The 27,905-nt window shown below is 50.5% G+C and overlaps 1 protein-coding gene across 1 annotated transcript in view; it reads left to right on the top strand.

Moving 5' to 3' along the window:
- The first annotated feature begins 3,785 nt into the window (after positions 1-3,785).
- Abcc4 (ATP binding cassette subfamily C member 4 (PEL blood group)) overlaps positions 3,786-27,905 on the top strand; it is a 212,873-nt gene continuing 188,753 nt past the window's right edge. Inside the window, exon 1 of the mRNA XM_085698192.2 lies at positions 3,786-3,947. Coding sequence (XP_085554318.2) covers positions 3,874-3,947 — 74 coding nt within the window. The 5' untranslated portion in view covers positions 3,786-3,873. The remainder of the gene's footprint in view (positions 3,948-27,905) is intronic.

Here is a 27,905-nt window from a genome sequence, read left to right as displayed (position 1 = left end):
ACTGCTCTGCTATTGGGCACCGGGCCCGGCACTCCTGTGGTAAGCACTTTCATTCTCTTGGCCTTCCTCCGCCCCTCCCCGCAGCAGAACTGCTGAGTCATGCATGACTCCCAGACTTCTTGAAGAACTGCCTGCCAGCTTAAGCTGCTCCAGGGCTCCCCAGCTCCCGTCAGTGCTCCCGTCAGTGCTGTCCGGTGCTGTGTTCCAGCTTCCTCCTCTCTGACACTGGTTAGTGTTTGTCTTTTTAGTCGTCACGCCGGATTCTTCCAAGCAAGCAAGCAACTCTGAGCCGAGGCTGCTTTCCCACCTTTGCACGCTAGCGTTTGGTCTAATTGTAAAGCACAAAGAGAACATTCATAAAATTTTATTTTATTCATAAAATAAAACACACAGACTTGCTCTCTAGGCATCTACCCCCACACCTCTGCCGAATCCCCCCACTTCTTACATACACACACATGTCCATTGTGTGTGTGCACGCGCATGTGTGTCTGTGTGTGTGTCTGAGGAGTCGACTCAGGGCCTCATGCTAAGCAAGCACTCTGCCAATAACTATACCCTATCCCAGTGTTTGCACAACAGATGAGAAGAGCTCTTTGGATTCATATATTGTCTTCAGAATGCCTTGTGGAGCTGAGGCCCAGAGCAACCTGAGGAGTAAAGCGTGGGGTTCAGAAACTTATTACAGACCTGAGAAAAGGAAGTGTGAGCAAGGCTTGCTACTAAGGAGTCAAAAACCTTGCTCCCCTAAGGCCTCCCCCCCCTGCTTTACTCTGAGACACTGGTTCTCAGTATTTCTTCTAAATGCCACATTAGTTAGTGTTCAGAAAAGAATGTTAAGAAGTTTCAAAATCACTTAGTTAAAAATCCTAAAAGCCAACATCTCAGTCAAAGCTGAAGGGACTAAGGGCTTTGGCAGAGAGGAGCCTACCAACCCCAGCACAGTCACAGGGGACGGACCAGGCACAAGGCCAGTCACTAGACTTCTAACTTTAGCAAACAAGCTTTCTGGCTTTGAAGTGGAACTGGCTGATGAACAAACGCACCGGGCTAGAAAACATAGGGCGTTTCAAAGAACATCAGAAATGAGGTGAGCCCTGGAGGTTGGCTCCTACACAGGGCCAACCTTATCTGAGAAACCACGGAAAGAAAGGGAGGCCACAGAAAGAGGACTCTGCATTCCAACTGAAACGCTTCCCTTTGCAACAGGAAGTCTGAAAATATGCCTGAAATGCCCAAGATACTGTATGGTAAACTTCATTCAGTTTGAAAGGATCAACATTTTGCTACTATATTCACCTGACATTTATTTATCCTTTCTCTTTTTTTGGAGAGACAGATATATCTATGATGCTCAGGTTGGTCCTGAAGTCCTTAGCTCAAGATATCCATCCATCCTTCTGTTGTCTTAGCATCCTGAGTAGCTGAGACTTTATATCTATATGTAGATATCTAGACATTATCTATCTACCTACCTATCATCTATCTTTCTATGTTATATATGAAGTCTGTGTGCGTGTGTCTGTGCTCAAGCTTGTTGATACTCAAGGGCCATCCACCTTTTATTTCTTGTTTGAAGCAGAGCCTCTAACTGCCCTGGAACTTATGAAGGAGGTAGGGTAGGCCAGATACCCAGGGACCCCGGGACCCACTTGCCTTCTCCTCACCCATCTAGGAACATGCGCCATCATGCTTGTCTTTGGAGGTGGGATGAATTTGGTCCTCGGGCTTGTAAAGCCAGCATTTGACCTACTGGGAAGTCTCCCCAGCCTCAAAATCCCATTGATAAGCAGGCATGATGGGCAAGTCCATGATCCCAACACTTGGAAGGTGAATGAAGTTGGGAGTTCAAGGTCATCCTCGGGTATAACCGGAGTTAGAGGGCTAAAACGGGACGCTGGAGACCTGTGTTAATTCTCTTCTCTTTCAGAGTCTCTCCCTATGTCTCCAGTCAGATCTAGAACTCCCCAGGTACCCCACTGATCTTCTCAAAGAGTCTCTCCTTAGGTCTCCAGTCAGATCTAGAACTCCCCAGGTACCCCACTGATCTTCTCAAAGAGTCTCTCCTTAGGTCTCCAGTCAGATCTAGAACTCCCCAGGTATTCCACTGATCTTGAAGATCTCCCTGCCTGGCTTAGTACTTTTAGCTCTACTTACTTATTTTTATTTTGTTGAGACAAGATGACCTTGAATTGTTGATTCTGTCTCCACCTCCAAAGTGATGGAATTAAGGGCTTGGACCATCACACACTGGTTGACCTCTAAGTAAACGCTTATTTATACGAAGGCTGTCAATAAGGCCATTGAAATAAACACACAAGGGAAACGACCAATGAAAGTGGAGTTGGCTATTTATTGTCAACCCAACCCAACCCAACCCGGAGTCACTGGGAAAGTGGGAACTTTCAACAGAAGAACTGCCCAGATCATCTGGGCCTGCGGCTACCTGAGAGAGATTATCATGATCAGACCGGAAGGTCCGGTCCACTGCGGGCCTGACTCAGCAGGCAGCAGTCCTTAGCGGCCAGGAGCTGAGGAAGCAACGAGGGACTGTTACCTGCCTGAGAGCAACCCTTTCCTCCGAAGTTGTCTCTGGTCAGAGGGAAGGGTGAAACGCAATCGCGCCATGAATTCAGAACCGCATCTTTCTTTATCGGGTGCTGCAGTGAACGGGAACGGTCGAGGCAGTTAGAAAGACCCCGATAGAACCCAGGGCTTGTGAACAGGAGTTCAAAAACGGTCGAGGCAGTTACCAAGACCCCGATAGAACCCAGGGCTTGTGAACAGGCGTCCAAAAGCTGGGAAGCCATCTTACTGTGTTGGTGCAGACTCATTCTTCTCGACCACCTCTGAAACAGTCCAAGTCCACAACTGGAGTACAGATTAGATTACATCATCACTCATTTTAAGATTTGGAGGAGCTGGATCTTCAGAGTTTGCTCCGTAAAATAGGAATAACCGTCTAGAAAAGGGCACTATTCAAATTAAAAGTGGAGTATGTATACAGAAAGGCACACCAAGGTGTCCTGGGATATCTGTTCTCTTTGTCACTGTTCCTCTGCTAGCCTCTCAGGGATTGTTTGGTGAAGTGTGTTATCTCATTTCCCCTACCCGAGCTAAGAGGGCAGTCAACTGCCCACAGAGACCCGCCACGCCCGCCCGAAATGGCAATATTCATTCATTTCTTCAAATCCTCGCGTTCTAATCCAGTGTGTCTTCACCGCTTGCTTTCAGGTCTCAGAGGGGATCTGTTAAACCTTGCTGTTGTTCCGGGTCAGACTCTTGGCCTGCAGGTCGGAGAACCTCCCACAGCGCCCTATTTGGTCCTGATGAAGGAAACATGCCAGGGGAAGGGCAGCCAAAGCCGGGCAGCTTTCACCCGGTCTCCAGCAGCTCTCAGCCCAGGGGGCGTTTCTGAGCGCGGGGGGCGGGCACAGCCGGCACCGCCCCAGCCACCGTCAGGGTGGTGCTTGGGGCGCTGTACTTAATAAACTTCGGCAAAGTTTGCCTCGGGTCCCGAGCACGTGCAGCTCGGCCTCGCGTTTTTCCCGGTCCGCCGCTCTCGTCCCCTGCGCGTGGTCTCCGCCGTTCCCTACCCGCCTTCCCCTCCCACTGTGCTCGCACGCGACGCGCAGCTCCCGGGCTCCAGGAGGCGGCGGCGGCGGCGGCGGCGGCGGCGCGTAGCGGGCGCCCCGAGGAGTCCCGGGAGGCGGGGTCAGGGCGGGCCGGTTCCCGGAAGCCGCTGCCTGCGAAGCTCCCGCCGAGCGGACCGGCGCGCCGGCCCGGAGCTCCAGCATCCTCACCCGGGAGCGCCTCCCGGAGCCGCGCACACGGCCGCCGCGCGCCCGCCTGGCTGCGCGTACCCCAGGCAAGATGCTGCCCGTGCACACCGAGGTGAAGCCCAACCCGCTGCAGAACGCCAACCTCTGCTCGCGCCTGTTATTTTGGTGAGTGCCCCGCTTGGGCCCGCCTCGCCGTCCACGAGATGCTCCGCGCTGGCCGGTTCGAGGCGTTCGGAGGATGCGTTCCCTGCGTGGCCGCACACTCCGGGCTCCCCCCGTCGCGCGTGCGCCGCGCGGCTTCGGTCCCCGCCGGCTCCCCACGCCTGCGCCGCTCCACGGCGGAGCGGCACGCCGGGGGCCTGGGTGGCAGGCACAGGTGGCTCCCACCCGCAAGCTCGGGGATCCGTGGGAGGTGCAGAGTCGCTGTCCTGCCCCCGCATGCCTCCCCACCTTCTCTGGTCCAGCTCCCGTGCCCAAACTGCTCCTTTTTCTGCCTCTTTGAACTAAAAGGCAACTGTGAACACCTGGTCTTATCTAGTCGCCGCGCCTAGCTCCGGTGTCCCCACCGGCTTCTGAAGCACCTCCCTAGACATCTTTGAACTCCACCGATAGCCACCGTGGATGTTTTTGTGTGTATTTGCAGGGTAGTTTAATAACCTCTGGGACCCCATCTCTCTTTCTGGCCCTCAGTGTGTGTCCAGGTACCTAAGTACGACTGATCTTGTGTGGGTAAAATATGAGTTCATTGTCATGCCTTCTTTACTTATGAATGGGGACACGGATCTTGAGCAAGATCTGCAAGAGGTTTCCCTCTTGAGGACACACAGCCATGTGTTTCCCTGTTAGATGGGCTTCTCATTTCTGCCTTTGATGACTACGTTGCTCTTGGATGAGTTTCTTAAACCTCTCTCTCTCTCTCTCTCTCTCTCTCTCTCTCTCTCTCTCTCTCTGTGTGTGTGTGTGTGTGTGTGTGTGTGGTGTCCTATGAAGATCTCTAGTCTTTGGAGACAGGATCCACTGTCTCCATGCTAGAAACCACTGTTGAGTTCCCTGATCTGGCCCCAGCCTTGCCCTGCTTATTGTAGCAAAAAGGCTTAGGTAAGTGACATTCCTGAGTTTTCCATCTTGTAGTCTGGGCTGGGTAGTACTCACGCTTGGCTAACTAGTGTAGTTTTTATTTCTTGGCCTCTGCCATTTCATCTTTCTCACATTCTAATATTACCTCTTGAAGATGGGAACACCTAGGGAATTTCAGAGTTGTGTACTGTTGTTTTAATTTCGTATATGATGTGTGCAGGATCTGATCTTGGACATTTGGTAGAGAGGAGCAGGCAGGAAGGAGGAATAGGGGTGAGATTAATATAAAAAACAAGTCAAAGCAGGTGGACAGTCTTGGTCTTTTGAGCTTTTGGCAGGACACAGAACTCTTTTGTTTTGACTTTTCGAGACAGGGTTTCCCTGTAGCCTTGGCTGCCCTGGAGCTCGCTCTGAACACAAGGCTGGGTTCGTCTGTAGAGCGAGAGATCCATCCGCCTGCCTCTGCCTCCCGAGCCTCCTGGCTAGGACGCAGAACCCTTGCTGACCTTTCTGGTTGTGGACTTGCAAAATCTAGGTGAAGGGAGAGCTGCCTGTGAGTGGCACACACCTGTCGGCGGCTAGGAAAGGAAGAGGTGCGCCTGAGGAAATGACACCTGCTCAGCACGTCAGCCGTGTTTGTTTGAGGCAGGCTGGTCTTAGAAGTCCTGGAATTCCCAGCAGTTCTCTTTACCGTCTCAGTTTCCTGAGTGCTGGGACTATAGGTATCGAGCCTATGTCTGTCAATACCCAATCTTAAAGAATGTAAGTAATAGCTGAGTGTGGGGTGGGGTGTCACACATCTTTAAGCCTTTAATCCCAGCACTCGGTAGGCAGAGGCAGGGGGAGTTCCAGGACAGTGAGGGATGTAGAGAGATTTTGTCTCAAAAAAAAAAAAAAAAAAAAAAAGGAACAACCTCCCATTGCTGGCTTGGGTGGGCACCCATTTCCACGTCCCAGCTGGAGAGAAATGAGCTATCCCCTCCATCTAGTTTACACCCATGAGGACACTCAGATGTTTTGGTTTGATTCACCTATCTAGGACCACACAGCTGCTGAACAGGATCCACACCTGGGCAGTCTGCCTTCCGGAACCTGCCTTATGTGCTACTTTTCCCTGGGGATTGGTTCTCCCAGGCATGGAGGAGGAGTTTCATCTGCTCCCGTTCTTACAGGAGTTTCTCAAGGGACGTCCTTACAATTCCTGTCGCTGAAGACAATGTCAGTGGAGCGTCTACTGTCTTACTATACAGCACCTGCTCTCAAAGCCGGGCAGTCAGAAGGGCAGCATCAGCATCACCTGGGAGCTTATTAGAGTGATGCAGGATCTCCGGTGACCCTACAGACGGGTTCAGAAAAATCAGAAGCCACGGGGGTACCTGTTACATTCGTGTGTCTTTCCCAAGGGGTCCAGGTGATGCTGATGAAGGCTGAGGATGACCCACTGCGCTGACACACGTCCTGATGGCATTACGGGAGGGCCATGACCTGGTGAAGTCACTTGTGGACAGCGGTGACATCTTGTGTGTCTGCTTACTGAGGTTCCCCTTCGCAGCTGCCTTGCTGCGGATGGGAAAGCCAGAAAGGGGCCTCCCGCAGTTGCCCACTTTGTTAGGGCAATCCTGTGTTTTCACCTTCTTGTGCAGTGGTTGCTTTTCCTCCCGCACTTTGTCTGCTTCCGAAACTCCCGAGTTGGTCGCCGCCCAGCCAGACCATGACAGCCAGAACAATATGCTTTCCTAGGATTTGGTGAATTTGTAACACAGTTTGCTTTTGCGCTATACGTGATTATGACTATTGTTGAGCTCAGTGTCTCCAATAATTGATTATGCTGCATATGCCCATGGCGTATATTTTGGTGTCCCCGCGTCCCCTTTCCCAGTCTGCTGGAGCTGGGGTTGGAGTCAGGCATTACACAAGGTTAAACGGACACTTACCACCGACCGCACCTCCAGCCCCGTCTGTACATCTTTTTACATTCCAGAGTTGCCTAGGTTCCCTGTACCTATTTCTCAGCGAATATGTATTTCATTGCCAACGACGAAGGCAGCCAGACTTTCTTTATGCCGTTGATATAAAATAGGCACCGGTCTTTTTTTTTAAACGGCACATTTTCCCATTACTGTTTATTGAGTAGGTGCGGCGTGCCAGTCATTAGCAATGAACGGTACAGCTTATGAAGTGCCGTATCCAGCTGGGTATGAGATGGTCCAAGCTCCAGACTCTTCCAGGGATTGTCCTGCTTCCCTGCTGCCCCCTGGTGTTTCACCAACATCCAACAAGGCCTGTGGGTGTACTCTGTTCCTAGGCCAGGGCTCCTCCCCAGGAGGCCTTGGGTTGTCCAGCAGATCCAAGGTTAACAGTGCAGGCACTTTCCCTGGGTGCCAGTTGAGGGACTCCAGGGGGCCGATGCGTCTGGTCTCAGAGAGTAGTTCATGTCCTCATTCTCCTGTAGCTGGCGGTGTCTCTGTTGTTGAAGTGTCATCTTGCAAAGCCCATGCTGTTTTAGAAACTGCCATTGGTGGTGGGACAGACTTTCTGGAGATTTGGCATAGAGAAAGCTCCTGACAGGAGGGTAGAAATGCAAATGGCTTAGAGAGGTTGACGGTGTGGCATGCCCCTGTTCCCCCATCCCACCCTGTCAGTGGCTAGCAATTCTAGAGAGGTTGACGGTGTGGCGTGCCCCTGTTCCCCCATCCCACCCTGTCAACGGTTAGCAATTCTGAGTATATATTTATTCATTTTATTTTGTGAGACCGGGTGCCACTTTTTAGCCCAAGCTTCAGGTAGGGAATGCCTCTACCTTACTGTCCTGAGTGCTGGGGTTATAGGTGTGGACCATGGCCAGCTCAGCAGTGTTTCGTTTTGAACTGTGGCATTTGGTGCCCTTTTTTGAGTTTTTGAAAAATACATTTCACACACACATACACGAACACACACACACGAACACACACACATACACGAACACCTCCCTACACCCACATGAACACACATACACGAAGGCCCCCCCACATGAACACACACATATATATACACACATACATGAAAACCTCTCCCCCACACATGAACATCCCCCACCCACTAACACACACATACACATGAATACCCACACATACATGAACCCTCCCCAAACACATACACACACACCTGCCACAGCATGTGTGTTCAGAAGACTTTACCATGTGTGTCCTGGGGATGAACCACACTCAAGTCATCAGGCTTGGTGGCAGCTGTACCTGCTGAGCCAACTCTGGCCTTGCTGGCAATGGGCGGCGTGCCAGGGCTGTAGTGGGAACAAAGGGAAAGTCCTGCCCTCCAGAGCAGGAAGGAGAGTTTCAGCCTTATTTAGATTAATCCTTTAAGAAACCTTCGTATTACGTAATGCCCGAGGAGCCCAGCACTGAAAGCAGAAGTCAGCAGAGCCGTGGCTGCCTGACAGATAAAGCCACGTTCCCTACCTCAGTAGTGGCCTCCAACGTGCCTTTAAAAGCAGAGGTTATGGGTCTCTTATGGATCCCCCACTTTGGAGTCCTCAGGAACTCTGGCCCTGGTGAGTCTGGGGAGGGGGAGGACTTGAGAATCTGTGTTTGAAGGTTCAGTAGCCTCAGACCACACGTTGAGAGGCCTGGGTCAGAGTGCTTCAGAGTGCTCCATTCATGGAGCACTAACTCTAGTGGCACCTGTATATATATTGTGTTCCATTTTACATGGTATCCAGAAGAAATTTAATCCTCAGTCTCTGAGGTAAGCAGTAAGTATCACAGTTCTCTAGGGAAGAGTTGAGGTTCAGAGGGGTTGGGCAACTTCTCAGGAATCTCGCAGTGCGGAGGTGGCTGTGTCACAGCAGAGATGCTATCTGTGTCTTCAGAAAGTGTGGTAGGTGTGCCCGTCAAGGCCAGAAGTGCTCAGCGTCTGTCTGCCTGGCCTGCTGGGCTCCAACAGGCGGTAAACACGCGGGCCGACTGAACGCGTGTGCGTGCGTGTGTGTGTGTGTGTGTGTGTGTGTGTGTGTGTGTGCTGCCCTTATCAGGCAGGCCTTTTGGTCGTCGTTAGCCAATGAATACGACTTTTACATGCGTGTGTACCCCTACAGTATGTTTCCTCCTGTGCTGGCTACTTTTCTGTCAGCTTCACACAGCTGAGTCACGTGAGGGGAGGGAGGGCTCTACGAGATCAAGCTGCAGGCAAGCCTGTAGGGTATTTTCTTTAGTACTGATTGGTGGGGGAGGGTCCAGCCCATTGTGGGTGGGGCTGTCCTGGGCTGGTGCTTCTGAGTTCTCTGAGAAAGCTGACTGAGCAAGCCGCGGGGAGCAAGCCAGTAAGCAGCTCCCCTCCATCGCCTCTGTATCTGCTCCTGCCTCCAGGATCCTGTCCTGCTTGAGTTCCTGTCCTGACATCCTCCAGTAATTAACTGTGATGTGGAAGTGTGAGCTAAACAAACCCTTTCCTCCCCAGGTTGCTTTGCTCATGGTGTTTGATCCCAGCAGTAGTGACCCTAACTAGGACCCCTCCCTCCCTCCCGTCTGTTAGGTTGAATTGAATTTGATTGCTAACATCATCGTCTGTCCAGTTGTTAAGAAGTAAATTCTCCACTCATCCTTTTTTAAGCCTTATAGCCTGGCATCAGATTCTACTCTTTGACTTTAAAATGCCCACGAAATCATTTATTCATTCATTCATTCATTCATTCATTCATTCTTCATTCACCCACTCGTGAAATGCCCACTGAATGCGAGTGTTTGGGAGCCTCAGGGAAACTCGGTGTTTCCTCAAGCCTGGCTGTGGCTTTTCCTTTTCTTTTTTCTTTCCGTAGAAGAAAAATTGCCTTAGAACATCTTGGGGCCATCCTGCTCCAAACACTCTTGTGCCTCCTGTTGCTCTCAAGAGCAAGCTAGAGTTCACCTTCAGCCCTGTGACTCCAGACGGGGTTGTGACCCACAGTTAAGATGTGTCTTAGAGCAGGCTCTTCCAGACGCTTTTGCAGCGATGGGGACTCCCATAGTTTTACAGCGCATGGTCTTATTTGATCTTTAGCCGGGAGGTCTGTGCAGATATATTGCAGGACCCGACAGGAAGGGTGTCCCTGAGGGTTTGGCCTCAGCAGAAGGCAGGATGGAGACGCTATTGAGTGAGAAGGGGAAGCCTGCAGTGGAGCGATTGGGGTAGCATTAGCTGGTGTGGGGCACAGTTCTTCGGCCTCTCAGTCTCTGGGGTTTGTCCTCACATAACCTGCCGTGCTATCTCTATTTTCCTTCATGTTATCGGTATCAGAGTTGAACAGCCTGCTGCTGCCATTCAGAATTGCTAGGCTGAGCCCTAGTAAGGATCAGGTCCTGAGAACACGCTCCAAGGTGTGGCTGAGCCACCTGCCAGCACTACATGGGAGGTTATGTTTTCCACAAGTGTCAGGGAGTCCAGAGGCGTTGGGTCTCCTGGGTGGTCATTCCCAGGAGGAAGCTGTTGGTGTGCTGGCAGGATTTACTTTGTGGAGCCTGGCTGTTGGTGCAGGATTTTATGAATATATTCTCAAATTGTCTCCTTCAGTTGCCTATTTATTTAAATTATTTCTCCTTATTTAGTTTTTATTTTGAGACAGAGTTTCCCGTAGCCCAGACTGGCCTCAAATTTGTCAGGTAGGCAAGGCTGTCCTGGAGCTTCGGATCCTCCTGCCTCTACCTCCCAAGTTCTGGGATCACAGATGTTTACCTCTGTGCCCAGTGGATACACATTGTTTCTCTGAAGTTTGCCAGCCTGTTTTGGTAAAGTTTTGTTTTCCTTTTTCATGGTGCTGGGATTAAATGACGGGCTTCACACATGCTCGGTACACACCGTGTCACAGAACCGCAGCTCCGTGCCGAGCACACACACCCTGTCACAGACCTCCGGCCCCAGCCCTGTTGAGTTCCTTGCCATTGACACTGCAAAGCAGTTTCTCAGGCTCCACTGTGGCTGAACTACCTGGGTAGCCCAAACCAAAAATAGCAAAAGAAAACTAAATCCAAACCCAGTGCCGGCCCATCCTTAGGCTGGCTTGAATCCCAATTTTAGGGAGTATCATCTAGACATAAATACCTTTAAAAGACTCCTTCAGTTTCTGATGGACAGTAAAAACCAAGAACCCCTGATTTGGGCCAAGAGTTCTGAACCACCCTCATCCCCACTCCCTTTTAGATATCTGTCTGTCTGTCTGTCTGTCTCTCTCTCTCTCTCTCTCCCCCACTCTCCTGATGTCACAGTGTGAGGACTAGAATTGCCCCAAGCTTAGTCAGCCCTGTGGTGTGCAGCAGGTGGCAGTGGGGGCAGGGATCATGCGCCAGGGTTCTTGGGGGATAGTGGGTTATATGATCCTGACAGGAACAACTTGAGGAGATGGCTCTGTCCTGCCAGTGAGGGCACAGGCTGGGGATACAGGGAAACACACTCTTCTTACTCGGGTGGTGAAGCTGCAGGTTGAGTCAGGCACTGCTGACTCCAGATGCCTTTGATTCTGCGTCTGTGTTTGTTCCTTAACCTGGGCAGCTGTTTCTGCACACTGTCCTCAATGAGTGGCTTAGATACGCAGGCGCAGGCAGGGAGGAACTCAGTGGGGAGGAAGTGCCACCTATGTAAAATGGTATAAATCCCACTCTTACATAAAATTTGAGTAACATTGCTCATCTCATACATTGCTTTGTAATCTGTAGGTCTTTCTTGAGGTGTCTTGTTGGTCAGGGCATGATCAAGACCCAGTTGACCATTTCTGTTTTTAATGTTACTTCTTTGAGGCCCCTTTACCGGTCGCCAGCATGCACCCACTCTCTAAATAATAAAGATAACATGTTTGTCTAGTGTTATCTTTATTAGTTAGAGATTCATTTTTGTTACTTTTGGTTTTCTGTGCTTGCGTGTTTCCCTGCACAGCTATGTGCACCCGAGTGCTGGTGCCTGGGGAGGCCGATCCCCGCAGCGCCGCTCGGCTGGATGGCTGGATGCTTGGACCGCCGTCCTCTGCAAGAGCCCAGGCTCCCACTGCAGAGCCATCTCTCCCCCGTGTTAGTCTTATTTATGTTTTGTTCTTTCAAAATGCATGTATCAGAATATATTAAGTGAGACAGATTGTCTTTTGAGATTGGGTCTCTTAAGTGTAGCCCTGGCTATCCCGGAACTCATTTGTTGTGTAGACCAGGCTGCCTGCCTTAGCCTCCAGTGCTGGGATTACAGTATGCACCACCATGCCCAGCTCTGTGTCCTGTTTTAAGTAACAGAAGGGAGACGATTGACAGCTTAAGCTGGTAGGCTGGGTCCCAAGGGTCTCAGCGTTTGCAGGCTCCAAATGTGGTATTTACAGGAAACCTGTTGCTCACTCAACAATACAGTTTGTTCAACTGTAAAATAGACTTTGTCATCCTGGTAGAGTATATATGACTGCCTATTACGCACGTCCCTTAGTCCCTTAATAAATGGAGACAGTAGGGATCGCTGCAAAATTACCTTTTTATGGTTTTGTTTGTTGGTTTTGGGTGGCGGTGCTTTGAATTGAACCCAGGGCCTTGCGCACACTAGACAAGCATTCCACCCCTGAGCTACATCCTCAGTCTCCCCTGACGTGAGACTTTTTAATTTCCCCAAGCGATGAAGTCTTATCGAAATCTTTGTGACCTTAAAAAGAAACTTTGTAAATGGTTCACTTTCTGGGTTCAGAAACTTGTGTTTCCTCACTTTCATCTCTCGGGGCGGAGTTGAGCCATTTGTACCTCATGCGTTTTATCTTCCATTGCAAACAGTTGTTTTTGTCTTAAACTGGCCTGCTTCAGTTTGGAGTTGCTGCTCTCTTACCTGGGATATAAGCAAGTTAGAAGCTGGATAGTGTCCTGTGAAACCTCAGCTAGCAAACCTGAGTTCTAGTCCATGGTCTTTCTCTAAATGCCCGTGTGATCCCAGGCAAGATAGATAGGCACAGGGGGCTTGGTTAGCTCAGAGTTGGTAGAATTAGACTCTCTCTTGGCATATACTTACTGTAGTGGTTAATTTTCATTGTCAAGATGACTAGATTTAAAGTTACCTGGAAGATGGGTGAGACATCCGTGTTTGTATCTCTGGGGGCATTACCTCGAGTACAGGTACCCCCATCCCGTGAGCTGAGGGCTTAGATGCGGTAACAGAGGGGAAGGGGGCTGGCACCCACCCAACCCCTACCTCCTCCCTGACTGGCAGACGGCGAACAGCTCTCCACCACGTGACTTCTGCTGCCCACTTCCTCCTTCCTCCAGACCTGCCCCTGGCAGCCATGCCTCCCTGTTGTTTGCATCCAGGAAGGGCCTGCTTTGTGACAGGTGGCTTGGTCCATTGCCACCTCTTGACTGGAGCTGTTCTGTGCCTCGTGTTCCCAGCTCACATGGGACGCCTCAGGCCTTATCTTTAGAGAGTCCAGCAGTGCCGCCTCTGTGAGCGGGCGTGGGTACCGTCTTCCGTGACATCTGATGCCCTCTGTGGCACGAGCCGCTCTTAGCATTCCTGGTCAATACCTGTAGTGCCTGGTGGTCAGTGTGAGGTTTCCCCGACCACGTCCATCCTTCGCCGTCTGTACCCTCGGTGCACACACACCACATCCAGGGTACCTGCCTCTTCCTCCACTGCTGAAATCCTGCGGGCAGAATGCACCTGAACAACCTGTGCTCAGTGCGTTGCTCAGCCCTGCTGTATCAGGTCCTGGGGGTCTGGGGCAGGTTGCTGTTGGTTTGCCTTTCTTTGCGTAGCGCCTCCTGTGGTAGGGGCTGTTTATGTTTAATGTTCGTCTTCCTAATTTGGTCGTTTGTTTGTTGAGTTTCTATTTGTTTTTATCGACATGGAAAATCACAGGTTCCGTTATGTTATATTTATCCATATATAACTCTCCCAGACCCTTCGTTCTCGGCCTTGTCTTCTGTTCCCAGCCGTTCCGTTTCCACATTTCTGTCCTAGGCATTCTGTCATGCTCCCCAGACCGTTATGGAAAGCCTTTCCCCCTCCTTTCCATAGTTTTCTTTCCCGTTACGTGGCCTCTGCCCACACTGAATCCCACATATGTGCGCATTCCTAAAAAGGTCAAGCTGGGGTCCGCTCGTGAGGCAGAATGTCCACTGTTGCTGGCTGGCACCAGATGTCACCCTGACTCTCCCGGGAGGAGGGAGCCTCTGCTGAGGTTCATCAGCCTTCATAGATTGACCAGGGGCCTGGCTGTGGCGTGCTTTCTTTCTTGCTGGTTTGTGAGCCAGGATCCAGCCCACCATTGGCCACAGCATCCCCGGCAGTGGGCCTGGGCTGTATAAGAAAGGTAGCCAGGACCCAGCCCCTGTAACCTGCAGCATCCCTGTCAGGTGGGCCGGGGCTGTATAAGAAGGGCCGCTGAGCAAACCAGAGTAAGAAACCTGGAAACAGTGTTTCTCCATTGTTTCCAAATCCGCTTCTGCCTTGATGTCCCTCCATGGTGGACCGTATCTATAAGCCAAATGAATCTCCTCTCCCCCGCGTTGCTTTTGGTCATGTGTTTAATCAGAGTGACAGAAACAAGCTAAAGCAATGTGGTATTTTTCTTCCTGGGTAGGGTTGCCTCAATAAATACAGTCCATATACACCCATGTCCCTGAAAACTTTGCCCTTTGTAAGAAAACTTTTTTTCTTACAGCTTTCTTTGATCTTGTTCTTTATTTTATTGTGCAGCTGAGCCATTCTAAGTATTAATGCCTTTACGCCTATCTCCAACCTCTGCTGTGGTAGCTACTGCTATTTTCCAGGGTGAAGCAGTCTGTGCACCACGGAGTCAGCTGAGGTAGGACATTCTCTGCCCAGGTGCGCCACGGCCTCTGCCGGTGCTGAGGATGAGCGTGGAGTCAGTTCAGCTCCATCCTAAGGGTGTTTCTATGGGGAGACAAAAAAAGAAAAAGGAACTCTCTTGAGTTGACACCCTTGGGTGCAGTATACAGGAGTGTCTGCCTGAGAGGCAGCTGTCAGTGCCTTGCAGGCTGTCTTCCTGCCCTTGCCGCCATCGCTGTGCCGGGCCAAATCTGTGCCATTCCAAGCCAGCGTGATTGCCCCTCCCACTGTGACACCAGCAAAAGGGACAATGCTCATTGCTAGGATAAAAGAGACCGATTATTATCGGAAGTCTGATCCCTAGATGGCAGAGATCTTTCTGAAGACCTGGCCTAGACGCTAGTGGTTGTAGCCCTCTCTGTCCTTCCCTCTCAGGTCAGTATTGGGAATGTGAGGCTGCTCTCCCTGTGCAAAGGCAGCCTGGACTACCCCAGGGCTATCCCTGGGCATGTGTGGCAAGCCCCTGTGCAGCCTCCATGGTGTGTTCTACGCGTTTAAACTAGTTCAGCCTTCCACCAGGGCTGCTGAGATTGCACTTTATCAGCCCCCGTCCCCCCAGCACCTGTGACCCCCCAGGTGATATCGCGTTGCAGCAGGGTGAGTTTGACACCTGTGCTGCCAGCCTGGGGCTGCGCTGGCTCAGCTGTTTCACCTTGGGAGATGGCAGCGTCCGTTATGCCAAAGACTAATCATACATTCATGTTTACAACTGTAGAAATGCTAAGACCTTTTTGCCCAGGGTCACAGCTAAACGGTAGCAGAGCAGGCCCCGAGCTCTCCAGACCCAGAGGTTGCGAGGCTTCATCTCATCTGCTGCTCGTCAGCATGAGAGGTGTGACAGACACGTGACACTTGCTGGTGTCATGGAAGAAACCAGGACTGGAGTGGAGGGAAGGAGCGGAAAGCTTGCTCCTGGTGAGAGATAGCTGAGGAAGGGTTAACCAGGAATAGCCAGGAATAACCAGGGCGGGTTACGGGCTCTCCTTAGGCCCCTGCCTGCCTCTGGAGAGGATGGAGCCTCTTAGGGAGTGTATGGAGACCTGGCTGTGGTTATTGCTGGTGAGAAGCCCCTTGTCCTTAGGGAGAAGTGGTCAGAGTTGATGCCTCCCCCGCTGCAGTCTGTGCTGTGGCCCCAGGTAACTAGGGCTATTGGCCTGGGAGGTGTAGGCTCAGGACAGTGGTTCTCAAAGAGCTTCAGACAGCGGTCTTTGGTCTAACATGCCTGTGGGTGAGCTCAGGGAACGGGCCCTGGTCTCCCGTGGTCTTCCAGGTGAGTGCTATGGACCAGGAATTTGAGAAGCTGCAGAAGGCTGTGCTTTAAAGCTTTAATCCCATTCTCAAGAGTTCAGCGCCGTGGGTGTGGCTCATGCTTGTGGTCCCAGCAGTTGGAAGGTAGAAGGTCAGGAATTCAGACTATCCTGGGCTGCTTAAGATCTGGTCTCAAAACAAAACAATACCCAAACAAAACCAAACACCCAAGCCTTCCCAGACCCACCAGTTGGGAGACAGAACTGACTCCCAAAGGCTGTCTGCTGACTGACCCCCCCCCACACTACAGGAATGAATTCATGTTTAAAACCACCCAGCTTTCCTTCATCCCCTTCCTTGACCTCACTCCCTCAGCCTTCACCGGCTTCCCTCCCCACTTAACTAAGAATGTTGAGGGCTTGCCCTCTGTGGTGGTATTGAGAGCATCTCTGCTTCTTGGTCCAATTGAGTCATGACCTGCTGCAACCAACTTGCAAATACTCATTCAATAAACATTTGGCTGAGTCTCTCTCTCTCTCTCTCTCTCTCTCTCTCTCTCTCTCTCTCTCTCTCACACACACACACACACACACACAGTATTTAAAGTGTTATATAATGAACCAAATGTCTGTATTCTCTTTTCCTATTCCATGCAGACCTGGTAACATGCATGACAAGGGCTTGTTGTGTACACATGCTAACATGTAAGACAAGGACTTGATGCGTACACACACTAGCAGGTGAAGCTTCCAGGTGACAAGATTCTCTTTCACAGTGACAACACATGGGTATTCTCTCTGCTGTTCATTAGACAACAAAGCCACCAGTCCTGGTGAAGACCTCTTTGGCTGACTTAAGAACCCCGATAAACCACAGCCCCACTTCTGAGCACACCAGGACCACCATGCTGTGAGCCTATACCTCTGAAGCCCCCTGTCCACCCTGACTCTTTCTCAGCTCTGTTTCAGATCTTGGATCCATAGAGTCTGTTGTGACCCCCCCACCCCCGCCCACAATCTGACCCTGCCTCTCCTGCTATTTGTTATTCTGTGGAACTGGGGACTCCCAGTTTCACATGTTGACAGTCTAACCCCTAGTATCGTAGACTGTGATTGTCCTTAGAGCTAAGGTCTCTAAATAGGTAAGGAGTGAATTAGCGGGATGGGGTAAACTTTAGCTCAGGAAGACTAGTGTCCAGATTTCCTGCTTGCATGTGACACCGTGTCCAAGGTGGACCTCTGGATGCCGAGGGAGGAACAGCGTCTGGCGGGAAGCAGAGGCCTCGGAAGAAGCCAATTCCGACTTGCTCTTCCAGTGTCTACAGCTGGGAGGGAGAGTAACTTTCTCTTTTTTGCAGTCACGCAGACTGTTGACGGCAGCCTGGGCAGATGAATGGGACCGTATACCCGCTGGAAGCCAGGGCTAAATGCAGTGTCCCCTTTAGTTAGCTCTGTTCTATCCTGCCCTCTGTTAGACTGAGCTTGTCTGGGATCGTCCTCACCTGTGGCTCCTTACCCAGCTCCTTCCCACTGTCCCTTCAGAGTTCAGGAGAGCTCACTTTAATTCCAAAATGTCTTGGGGTGTGGAACCAATTCCCATAAACCCTTGAGAACGGAGGCAGGAAATGAGAGCATGTTCTGTCCCTGGACGAGAAGTCCAGTGTTCTGAGTAAATTATAGCTCTTGAAGGCTCCGCACTGTTATTGTTGGTGCCCCCCCCCCCCCCCCCCAGCACGGGGTGAGGTGTGTCTCTGGCAGAAGGCTTTCCAGAGTAAGCATTTGTGTTTGCACGGGCTCACACTCTGAACTTTCTCTTTCACATTCAAATGTCCCGGGCTGTTTTACTTGGGGGTGGGGTGGGGGCGTGAACTTCAGACAAGTCCTTGGGGTGTCTTTGTTAGCTGTGGTGAGAGATGGCTCCTTTGTTCTCTTTGGCAGACTCCAAGCCCCCTCTCTTCGCCGGCCTTTAAATATAACCCAGTACTTGTTTTTCCTTAAAGTTTTCTAAAGGGAAGATTATAGTCCCAAGGATTAAGCCAAAACAGGATCTCTCTTCTTCCCTCTGGGGTGGATTTTGAAGGGGAATTCCACGAAGCTACCACATCCTTGGGGCTTCTGAGGGCTTCTGAGGGCTTCTCCTTGGGAGGAGGAGGCACATTTGCTAACAGTCCCTTCCAGGAAGGATAAGGTGCAGCCGGAAAGGATCCCACAGAGCCGCTAGCTTAGGGACATTAGAGAGGGAATTAATAGCCTCTGATTTCTGGGAACTGATTTTTTTTTTTTTAAGGACAAACAAAATGAGTAAGTGGTAACTACTACTGAACATTATGAGGCCTTGGGAAAGGCTGCCACGAACTCTGACGACCCTGAAGCCGTTCTGAGTCCCTATGGAAAGCTGCCAGGTGTGGCTCATTTACAGTCTCACAGAAAAACAAATGATTGTCTACTGCTCTGTCTCCCAACTCTAGTATTTATTCAGATGATTCTTTCTTTCTTTCTTTCTTTCTTTCTTTCTTTCTTTCTTTCTTTCTCTCTCTCTCTCTCTTTCTTTCTTTCTTAATTTTTCTTCTTTTCTTTTCTTTTCTTTTCTTTTCTTTTCTTTTCTTTTCTTTTCTTTTCTTTTCTTTTCTGTTTTCGAGACAGGGTTTCTCTGTGTAGCCCTGGCTGTCCCAGGACTCTCTGTAGACCAGGTTGGCCTTGAACTCAAAGAGATCCGCCTGCCTCTGCCTCCCAGTGGTGGGATTAAAGCCACCTCTTCCCGGCTAGCTAGATCCATTTCTTGGTAAGCATTTCAAGGAAAGAGGAGCTGAACTTGACCAGAAACTTTTAAGGGTCCCGGTAGCAAGGGTGGTGAATGCGGTGACCTTACTGGGCAGTAACGCAGAGACTTAGGCCAGAAACAGCCTGGCCCTGCGTCCTGCAGCTTCCCAGTTTCTGGCGACTTCCTCTCTGGGCATGACTTCCCTAGGCCTCCTTGGCCACAAGCGTCTCCTGTTTCTTTTCTCACATAGGCCCAGCAAATTGGCTCCATTTACTAGTGTCCACAAAATCCCATGCCCAGTGAGGGTGTCTGGGCTTGACTATTGGGGTCATCATTCCTTTGCAGTCGGAGGCTTGGTACCCCTCTTCTAACTCTACTGTAACATGCATTCCATTGGCCACCATTTTACAAGTAATGGCATGGAGACATTATTAATTATGGAAGTTCAGCCTATAGTTTAAGCTTGTTCCTAACTAGCTCTTACAACTTAAATTAACCCATTTATATTAATCTATGTTCTGTCATGTGACGTCGCCTCTCTTCCACCTTGCAACCTCCTGTTTCCTCTCTGTGTCCCCTGGTGTCTCCTTGCTCCTCAATTCCTTCTTCTCTTCATTTCTCTTGCCAGAAATCCCGCCTGTACCTCCTGCCTAACTATTGGCCATTCAGCTCTTTATTAGCCAGTCACAGCAATATATCTGCATGCAGTGTGCAAACACCCCACAACACTAGTCTTAGCCAGACTGGCCCTTGTGACCTGGACAGGTTCCTGACCTTGTAGGCAGCCTTCCTAAGACAAGGGAGAATGGCGTCCGTAAGCCCGTTAGCAGTTTGCCACAGGCATCCGGCAGCCGAGTAGTCATATTCTGTCCCCGGCAAAGGATGCTGGGGCGCAGAGGGCTTAGGTTGCCAAAAGCAGTAGCATGAATTAAGAGGAAGGGGCGGGGCTGTGTAGTTTCCATCATCAAAGGCTGAAGAAGTCCTGCGTGGGCTTTGTGCACAGTCTGCACCATCAGGGAGAGGCTTCCTGGGGTGTGTGGCGGTTTACTCCGTGCAAATGAGCTTTCCTGCCCTAAGTCCCCCCAAAGTGCAGCTCCTGTAGCATCCATACCACACTGGGCTTAACAGTCTGCTCTTTAAGTTCAGACCAAACTCAGTTTCTCAAGTTGTCAGTTCCTTCTGTTGTGATGAAAAGGAAAAGGGTTAGTGCTTTGTGTACCCGAGTCTCTCATTGGTTGGTGGACTACCCATGTGATATTCTTGTGTGTATGGGTGGGGAGGTACTAGGGATTAAACCTATGGTTTTGGCATGCTTGTATGTGTGAATGCGTGTGAGTGCATGTGTGCATGTGTGTGTATGTGCATGTGTGCACGTGTATGTGGTACTAGGGATTAAACATGTGGCTTTACCATGCTAGCCCCACCACGGAATCACCCTCCGAGCACTTACTCATCCTTTATTTTAAAGGAAGTACTTCCTGGGACGGCTTCTCTCCCAGAGGAAGATAAGCCTACCCTGATTTATGGTGAAATCAGCCTAATGCAGTTATCTGAGGCTAGAGCTCACACCTGCTCCTCCCTCCCATCCCCCCACCCCCTTACAAGGTCTTCCTGGCTGGCCTTGAGCTGAGACGTAACTGACCCTGGCTTTGAAATGATCTTTCTGCCTTCACCTCCCAAATGCTGGGGTTAGAGGTGTGCACTACTGTGGCCAGCTTTAACTCTTTCTAAAACCCTTCTTTTCATACACCCAGTGGATATCTGGGTGTTCCTTGTCCCAATCCTCCCCTTGTCTTTTGGGGTTTACATGCTTACCTGTGGACAGGATGAAGTAAATATTTGATAAGCTTTACCCAGATTAACACTTAGTGGCAGCTCATTACTCTTTCCATTTGAACTATATGTTACATTTCGTCCTCTGAAACGAAGTCTATGGAGGGCAGTGTCTGCCGAGCTGCAAAGGGGAGTTCGTAGTGTTTGTCCTGCTGTCCTTGAGGTCACCCATCGCTTGTCCTTGGAGTGGGTCAAACCTTTGAACTCTAGCACCTGACCAGTTATACTGGACGCCTGAATCAGTCCTGAGGGTCAGTGGAACATGGGGGTGGGTTGACAGGTACCTAGGACACCTCCTCACGGTCTAGTTGATGGATGCCACACCTGTCTCCTGGAGCCCCTTCTAACCAGAGCACAGCCACTGACTAGAAACAAGCAGGCAGCTCTAGAGACCTAAGGCAGTTTGACCACGGCAGACAGAATGTCAGAGTCAGGGGAATCACTAAGTGTCCGAGCCTCAGAGACGTCCAGAGAGGCTGGGGAGGCCTTTGGGATCACAGGAGTCTCCATGTTCTCGGCTAGTGGAATCACCTGGCTGTCCTCTGGGGTCATCTGTCTGTTGTCATACCTGACTGTGTCCTTTTGGTGGGATGAGACAGTGGACCTGGCAGCCTCCTGAAGTCTTAGGGGTCTTCTGAGGTGGTGGAGAAGTGTCTGGACAAGGCTGACTTGACCCTTGGTCACACATAGACAGGAAGTGCATTTAGTTTCTATAGCTCAGGGGGTGACCATCATTCTCCCTTTGACTGGGGTTTAACCTCACAGTCTAAGTTAAGTTGGGTAAGTCTGTAAAAACTTGCACACAGGTAATGAAGGAAGGGTTAAGGGGAAGATGACTCTGCTGCAGCCCTACCAGATTCTTAGACTATAAATGGCCGTGAGCCTTTGTAAGTAAAGGTTTTCCTGGGTGGTGGGGATTAAAATATTTGCATAAGTCTTACAAGGTGGGGGGGGGATAAAATGATTTGAATTCTTTGTCCTAAACACAGTTTTATAGCATTTGACAGGAGATTCTGATGCGATGCTGCTTCCATTCGGCATGTGGGGAGCCGGGGATTCAGGCTACGTTAAACCTGTAATTGAACAGCTCTTCCATCTCGGTCAAGCTCTCATTTGAACTAGGATTTGTTGTTGTTGTTGCATGTGTATGGGTGTTTTGACTGCATGTATGTTTGTGTACCACTGTTACATGTGCATTGCGTGCAGAGGCCAGAAGTTCTCAGATCCCTTGGAACGGGAGTAGTGTCCCTGTGTGATCTGCCAGGAGGGTGCTGGGAATCCATCTCCAGCCTTCTAGACAAGCAGCCAGTACACAGCTTCACAGCTGAGCCGGCTCTCTACCTACCCTGAAGTAGTATCTTTAATTCTCAAGTGCATATTCCTCCCGTATGTATGGAAGAGGAGGGACCCAGTTCCCTCTGCATCTCCCAGCTTCTCACGCTCTTCCCTGGGACAGGCTAATGATCTCTACCAGACAGGTTAATATCTGCCCAGCACTGTAGCGCATGGCTTGGTAAAGGACTTCCTGAGAGCGCATGGACCTCCGGGCTTCTGCGCCCTGTGCTGCCTAAGCTAGTTGGCTCCCCTCTTGGGGCTCCCCTGTTGGTTTACTGCGTGACTGTTAACTGTGTTTCAGGACCTGTCTTGTGAGTGGGGCTGTCTCAATATCCCGGAATATGAGTCACACAGAGACTGCATCAGTGGTCTGACAGGATCGGCCTCAACTGCAGCCACTAAGAGCCCCTCCTGTGCACATTCGCTGCCTTCCCTTTGAAAAGCTGGGCCTTGCCCACCTCCGGCCTCTTTCTCTCCCCCTCTTTCCCCTTCTCTCCCTTTCTCTTCTGCCGCTCTTGCCCCAGGTACCGGTCTCTGCCCCCCTCTCTGCCCACTTCTCAGTCCCCTTTTCTCTCCTCTTCCAACAAACCTCCCATGTGAGCCTTGCTGTGTGGCACGGCTTCTCTTCGCAGCATCTTAACAGTTTCAACAGTCTAGAACCTTTGGAAAGAGCCTTTTGCACAGTGAATGCCGAGGTCATCACTGTGGATGACGTTGTTATGACTCCAACTTTGTGTGGGCCCTGGCTTCAGATTCCTGGTGAAGACAGAGTCACGGAGTGACTTGTTTGTTAGTAAAGATGTCATCGTGTGCTGTGCCGCGGGACAGCTGAGGGCCCTCCCATAGGGGTCAGGAAGGAGACTTTGGCCAACTTGGAGGGACGCAGAGGAGGGGGTACTATGGATTACAGAGCTGAGAGTTAGGAGGAGGCCTCTTTCCATGGTTCTTCTCCAGAGGGTTTGCATCTGTGGGGTTTTCGTCCTTCTCTTTTCTATCCAGTGAGACACAGGTGCCGTGGGAGCACATTCTGCTCCTTCAGCCGATAGCCTTTAAGATACCAGCCCACTCCCGTGGACCAGAAAACCTGGCTCGCGTTCCCTCTGGATTAGCATGGAGTTGGCATTAAATCCGGGGGTTGGTGCTTGTATGGTGGGGACAAAGCAAGCTGGCTTGGACACGACAGGCCACCCGTGAGTCCAGGCTCTCCTCCACCACGTGACCCCAGTGATTCCCACACCCTGTTTGTGTCCATTTCAGTTGCTGTAGTTTTCCACCTCTGTGAGCTGTTGTGCTTCCACGGAATAGAATAGTTTTCATTGAAATCAGAGCTGGGATTGCCGTTGTTGTTAATTTAATGAAAACCATTTCAGAAAATGCCCTGAAATTCATTGTGGAGTTTTCTTTTTCTTCTTTATTTCCTACCTTACAGGCCCTTTAATAGACTGCCCAGGGGGGACTCGTCAAAGGAGGTTTTGTTCTCTGAATCTGCAGCTATTCCGGCTGAGGGTTGGTATGTTTGCCACAGCTGCAAAGCTTCAGCATGAACTGGCTCAGCCGGAATCCTCCTTTCTGCCTCTGCACCTAGGAAAGCCTGCAGTTTGCAGTTCCTTCCCCTTTAGGAGTGAATAATAGGTAGAGATGTTAGGAGGGTTGTAAATGGGTGTTGCTGTTGTCCAGGTACTGCTCTTGTCACAGGGTTCTCAATATTGTGCTAACGGTTCACTCCAGGTCTGGAGTCAGGGCCTCAGCTCTGCACACGCCTAGGCTGGATAGGCAATGTGCGTGATTGCCACGAATTTGCGTGCAAAATCGGTTTCATGTTCTAAGCTAACATGGCGGCTGTGGAGTGTTGGGTCAATGCCCTCAGTTTTGTTGCAGAACGGGAGGGGGTTGCTGAATTCTGCCCCTGGAGCTTTAAGCAAGCTCAGCTGTCACTGCACAGTCGTTATCAGAATTCAAACTCAGATCTTCGCTTATTGATTTAGCCATTTGTTTCATCTTCTAAGCGTGCGGGGTGGTGACATTGCGAAAATTCGGGCTCAACTACATTAACAGCAATTTTCCTTACTTACAGAAACCACAGCATACAGAACCAAGTACGTGTCTTCTCTAGGCTTTATGCCGTTTGCCAAGAAATAATTCTGAATTATATAGTGGCTTAGGCTAGGGGCCAAAGTTTCTGAGTCAAAAATGTTCTTGCAGGCCCTTAAACATTAGAAGGGAAGTCTGGCGGGACTGGGGGCGGGGGCTGCTTCTCTTGTATGTGCAAGGCTCTGGGCTTCATTTCCTAGCTCTGCCTGCAGAGCAAGTCCTTGCTCTTTTCTGTGGGTGACCCTCCAGTCAGGTCCCTTAGTTACTTCCCTGCTGCTGTGGTAGGACCCTGTGGCCAACGCATATAGAAGACTTTATTTGAAGTTTCATGACCACCATGGTGGGGAGCATGGGGACAGGCCAGCAGGCAGACGGGCGTGGCACTGTCTCTGCTGCTGAGAGCTTTTACCTTGACCCCAGGAGGATCAGGCATGAGGCAGAGAGAACTACCTGGGCTGGCAAGGGCTTTTGAAACCTCTGAGCCCACTCCTAGTGACACACTTTCTCCAAGTCTACAGCTCCTAAGCCTTCTCCGTGAGTTCCTTGAGCTGGACACCACGTGGGCAACTCTGTGAGCCTATGAGGGCCGTTCTCACCCAGACTGCTAGGAGTCCCTAAGAGGAGACAGAGGAGAGGTCCAGCAGGCACAGCCTTCACTCTCCTCGGTTTAGAGTCACTAGCCATTACGTAATGCTGTGCCAGCTGGGCATCACCAGGTTGATCAAGAGGCAGAAAGGGAGGAGCCATGGCAGCATCTACACGGTGCTGCTGGTTCAATATTGGGGCGTGATGGAAGGGGAGGGTGAGCCGTGTAGGAATGGCTAGTTGAATTATTCTATAAACAATTGGGAAAGCCCCCTGTCTGTCTAGTAGCTGGCCCTGAGGTAATCCACATAGAGGGAGACCACTTCCTGGGGTGCCATGTGGGTGTGATCTGGTTCTGCATCTTTGGGGGTTGTGCCTATCAAAGGCACGTTCCCATTGGACCCTCACGATCTCTAGGAGTTGGCTAGCTCCATTGTGACCAGCCTCTTCCCAGCTCAAGGATTTACGATCTTAGGACATCATCATGTACAGAAAACAGGGATGTTAAATGGAATAAAGTCTCTGCACAGAGTCCCCTGCTGCATACTGGTTGAGAGGCATGATGCCCAGGCAGAGGAGAAAGTTGCTTGGGCAAAAATATGGAGCTGGAGCTGGTCTCGGGATTCACCTGAAACCAAGAGGAAGAGGAGGGAGAGCCCGTGGTGCTCAGCTGGTCCTCAGCACGGACTCCCATGCAGTGGGAGCAAATGCACCAGATGGCTGCCGCAGGGTCTTTGTGCCTCTCATCTCTGTATGGCTTTGATGGCACAACCCGAGTCTGCCAGGTGAGCCTGAAGTCATACCTGGATGGAAGCAAGAGCCAGGGATGTCATTTGGAGACTGTGTTAGTTTTGGCTTTAAGTAGCAAGAGTTTAGGTTGACGAGTATGGTAGTTTGAATGTATTTGGCCCCCTTAAGCTCATAGAGAGTGGCACTCTTGGGAGGCCTGGCTTTGTTGGAGTGGGCGGGGCCTTGTTAGAGGAGTGTGTCACTGTGGGGCAGGCTTTGAGGTTTTCTATGCTCAGGATACAGCTCTGTGTCTCAGTTGACTTCCTGTTGCCTGCAACAGGACTCTAAAGTAGGACTCTCAGTTACAGCTATAGCACCACGCCTGCCTGCATGCCCCCTCCCTTGATGCTCCCCATCATGATAATAAGGGACTGAACCCCTGAAACTGTCAGCCTGCCACCCCAGTTAAATGTTTTCCTTATAGGAGTTGCCATTGTCATGGTGTCCCTTCACAGCAGTGAAAACCCCGAGACAGCTAGGCACATGCCTCTTGTATGCTGGAAGGTTTGGAAAAACAAAAGCTGTCACACGTGGTTAGTCTCCTCCACAGAAAGACTGGGTTAGATTTCGTGTTGACCTGAAACTTGTTATTGAAAGAGAGTGTGCTTGGAAGCTCCCTCCCACCCCAGCCCTGTGAAAGCTGTTCTTAAGATGCCTGAGCAGACCAGGTAACGTTACCTGGGAATGTTGTAAGTATATTTTACCCTTAAACAATTGATTATTATAAATGCATTGCACCCAACGTAGTAAGCTGTTCAGCCAACGGCCTGGAACATTTTCCCCAATGACTTGTCTCAGATGCTCACATAGATGTGCTAATTTAGATTTTTACTGACTGCAGCTGATTTCTCTGCAGTCAGTAGCTAGAGGCAGTCAAGCAGTGTTCTTGGGTTGGAGAATCTTCCTGGATTGAGGTCAGCCTGACTGAAGCTGCCGGGGACTTGGAGGACATGGAAACCCTGCTCCCTTCTTCCAGTGTGTGATGTCATGTCACACAGTGTACCCTGCTTCTATTAGGACCAATGCCCGTTACATAAATAGGAACATAAAGTTAGTAACCTAAAAGGTTCCAGTCTAAAACAGAGCTTCTCCAGGTACCCGGGAGAGCTATTGGAATTTCTTCTTTTCTGCTTACTGATCCCCTTGGACCAACGGTCATATTCATAAACACTGACTGACTATTCGTATGCCAAGGGCTAAAGTGATTCAAATATTTGTTGAGGATTTGTAGACTAATAATCTCTTATTATAACAGAGCTGTTCCCTGCAAGGATAAACAACCTCTGTGTAGCTTTCTGCTGTAAAACCGCGTGGCTGGTGTGTGTTTGTGTGTGGTGGGGGATGCTGCAGATGACCCGAAGGCCAGTGTGCGTGTGTGCCTTGTCCTCTGCTTCCTGGGTGAGTGTGGGCGGTGCTGTGGCTGTGGTGGCCTTTGGCGATCTGTTTACAGTTCTGTGTCTGACTCAGGGGGGTAAGATACTGTTTTAGATAGAGCGCAGCCAATTCCTATCAGATTGCACATTAGCGTGATCCGTCCGCAGCTGTCTCTCGTTCATCCGCTTGCTGCCCTGGAAGACTTTGCGTTAGGCCCAGGCCAAAGTTCAACTCAGCATGGACCCAGAGAAAAAGAGAGGCAACTGGCCCTTTCTGGTTAAGTTCCCCTCCCTGTGCTTTTCTGTTTATTCTATGATGGGACAGTCACAGAGAGACCTGGGTGGTGCCTCTCCCTCGAACCTCACTGATTAAAATGTGGCTCATGACCAACTGAATGGCTGTGGTCTGCGTTTTGTGAGAAATATGGAGTCTTTGCCTCCATCAACAGTGCACTGACCCAGAATCGCCCCTGAGACCTCCAGGGACCCTGACCAGCACTCCGCTTTGTCTGCCTGGTTAAAGCTGGTTGCCATCTCATTCTGAGGACAGAAGACGGAAGGGTAGAGGTGTGCTCACGGTGTATATGTCGGACTGTTGCTGGGTATGACATCTCACCTGTCCACAAGGGTACTCAGCAAAGGTCAGAGTGTGAGGCAGGAAATAAGGGGAGGGAAGAACTGGCTTAAAGAGGGTGCAGTTGAGTGCTGTTGAGACTGTGGTTCTCCTCACACTTCCTTTCTGCTCGCCTATTTTTGTCTACCTTAGAGCACAACAGTAGCTAAACGGTGGAGGGAGAATAGCCCCTCTGGATGAGGGACATACAGTAAGTAGATTTCTCTCTGCAAATGAAACATGGGTCAATTGTTGGGTTTCTGCCCTCATTGCAAGCTCAAGGCTTATTGCATACCTAATGTGGAGACCATACAAACGAGGGTTTCCTTCCAGTTTTACTTCCTCCTTCTTCCTTTCTCTTTCGGTGTTAGAAGATGACATGTCCATACACAGGTAGGGCAATCAGTCTAACAAAGTTCGCAGCGGCTGCCTCTGAGTGTGGTCGCATCAGCTCCCAGCCCGTTCTGTCTGCATTTCATCCTATTCTTTTCTTCTCTTGGAGACGTGCATGGACTTTGTTGCAAGTGTGGGGAGTGGAAGGTGGTGTCCACTGCTTTTGGTTTGCAAAGGAAGGTTCCAGAGCCTTGTCTT

Source organism: Myodes glareolus, chromosome 12, assembly GCF_982192425.1.
Source record: "Myodes glareolus chromosome 12, mMyoGla1.1, whole genome shotgun sequence".
Taxonomy (NCBI): Eukaryota; Metazoa; Chordata; class Mammalia; order Rodentia; family Cricetidae; genus Myodes; species Myodes glareolus.
The sequence above is the reverse complement of the archived record's forward strand: the minus strand, read 5'-3'. Positions and strand labels throughout refer to the sequence as shown.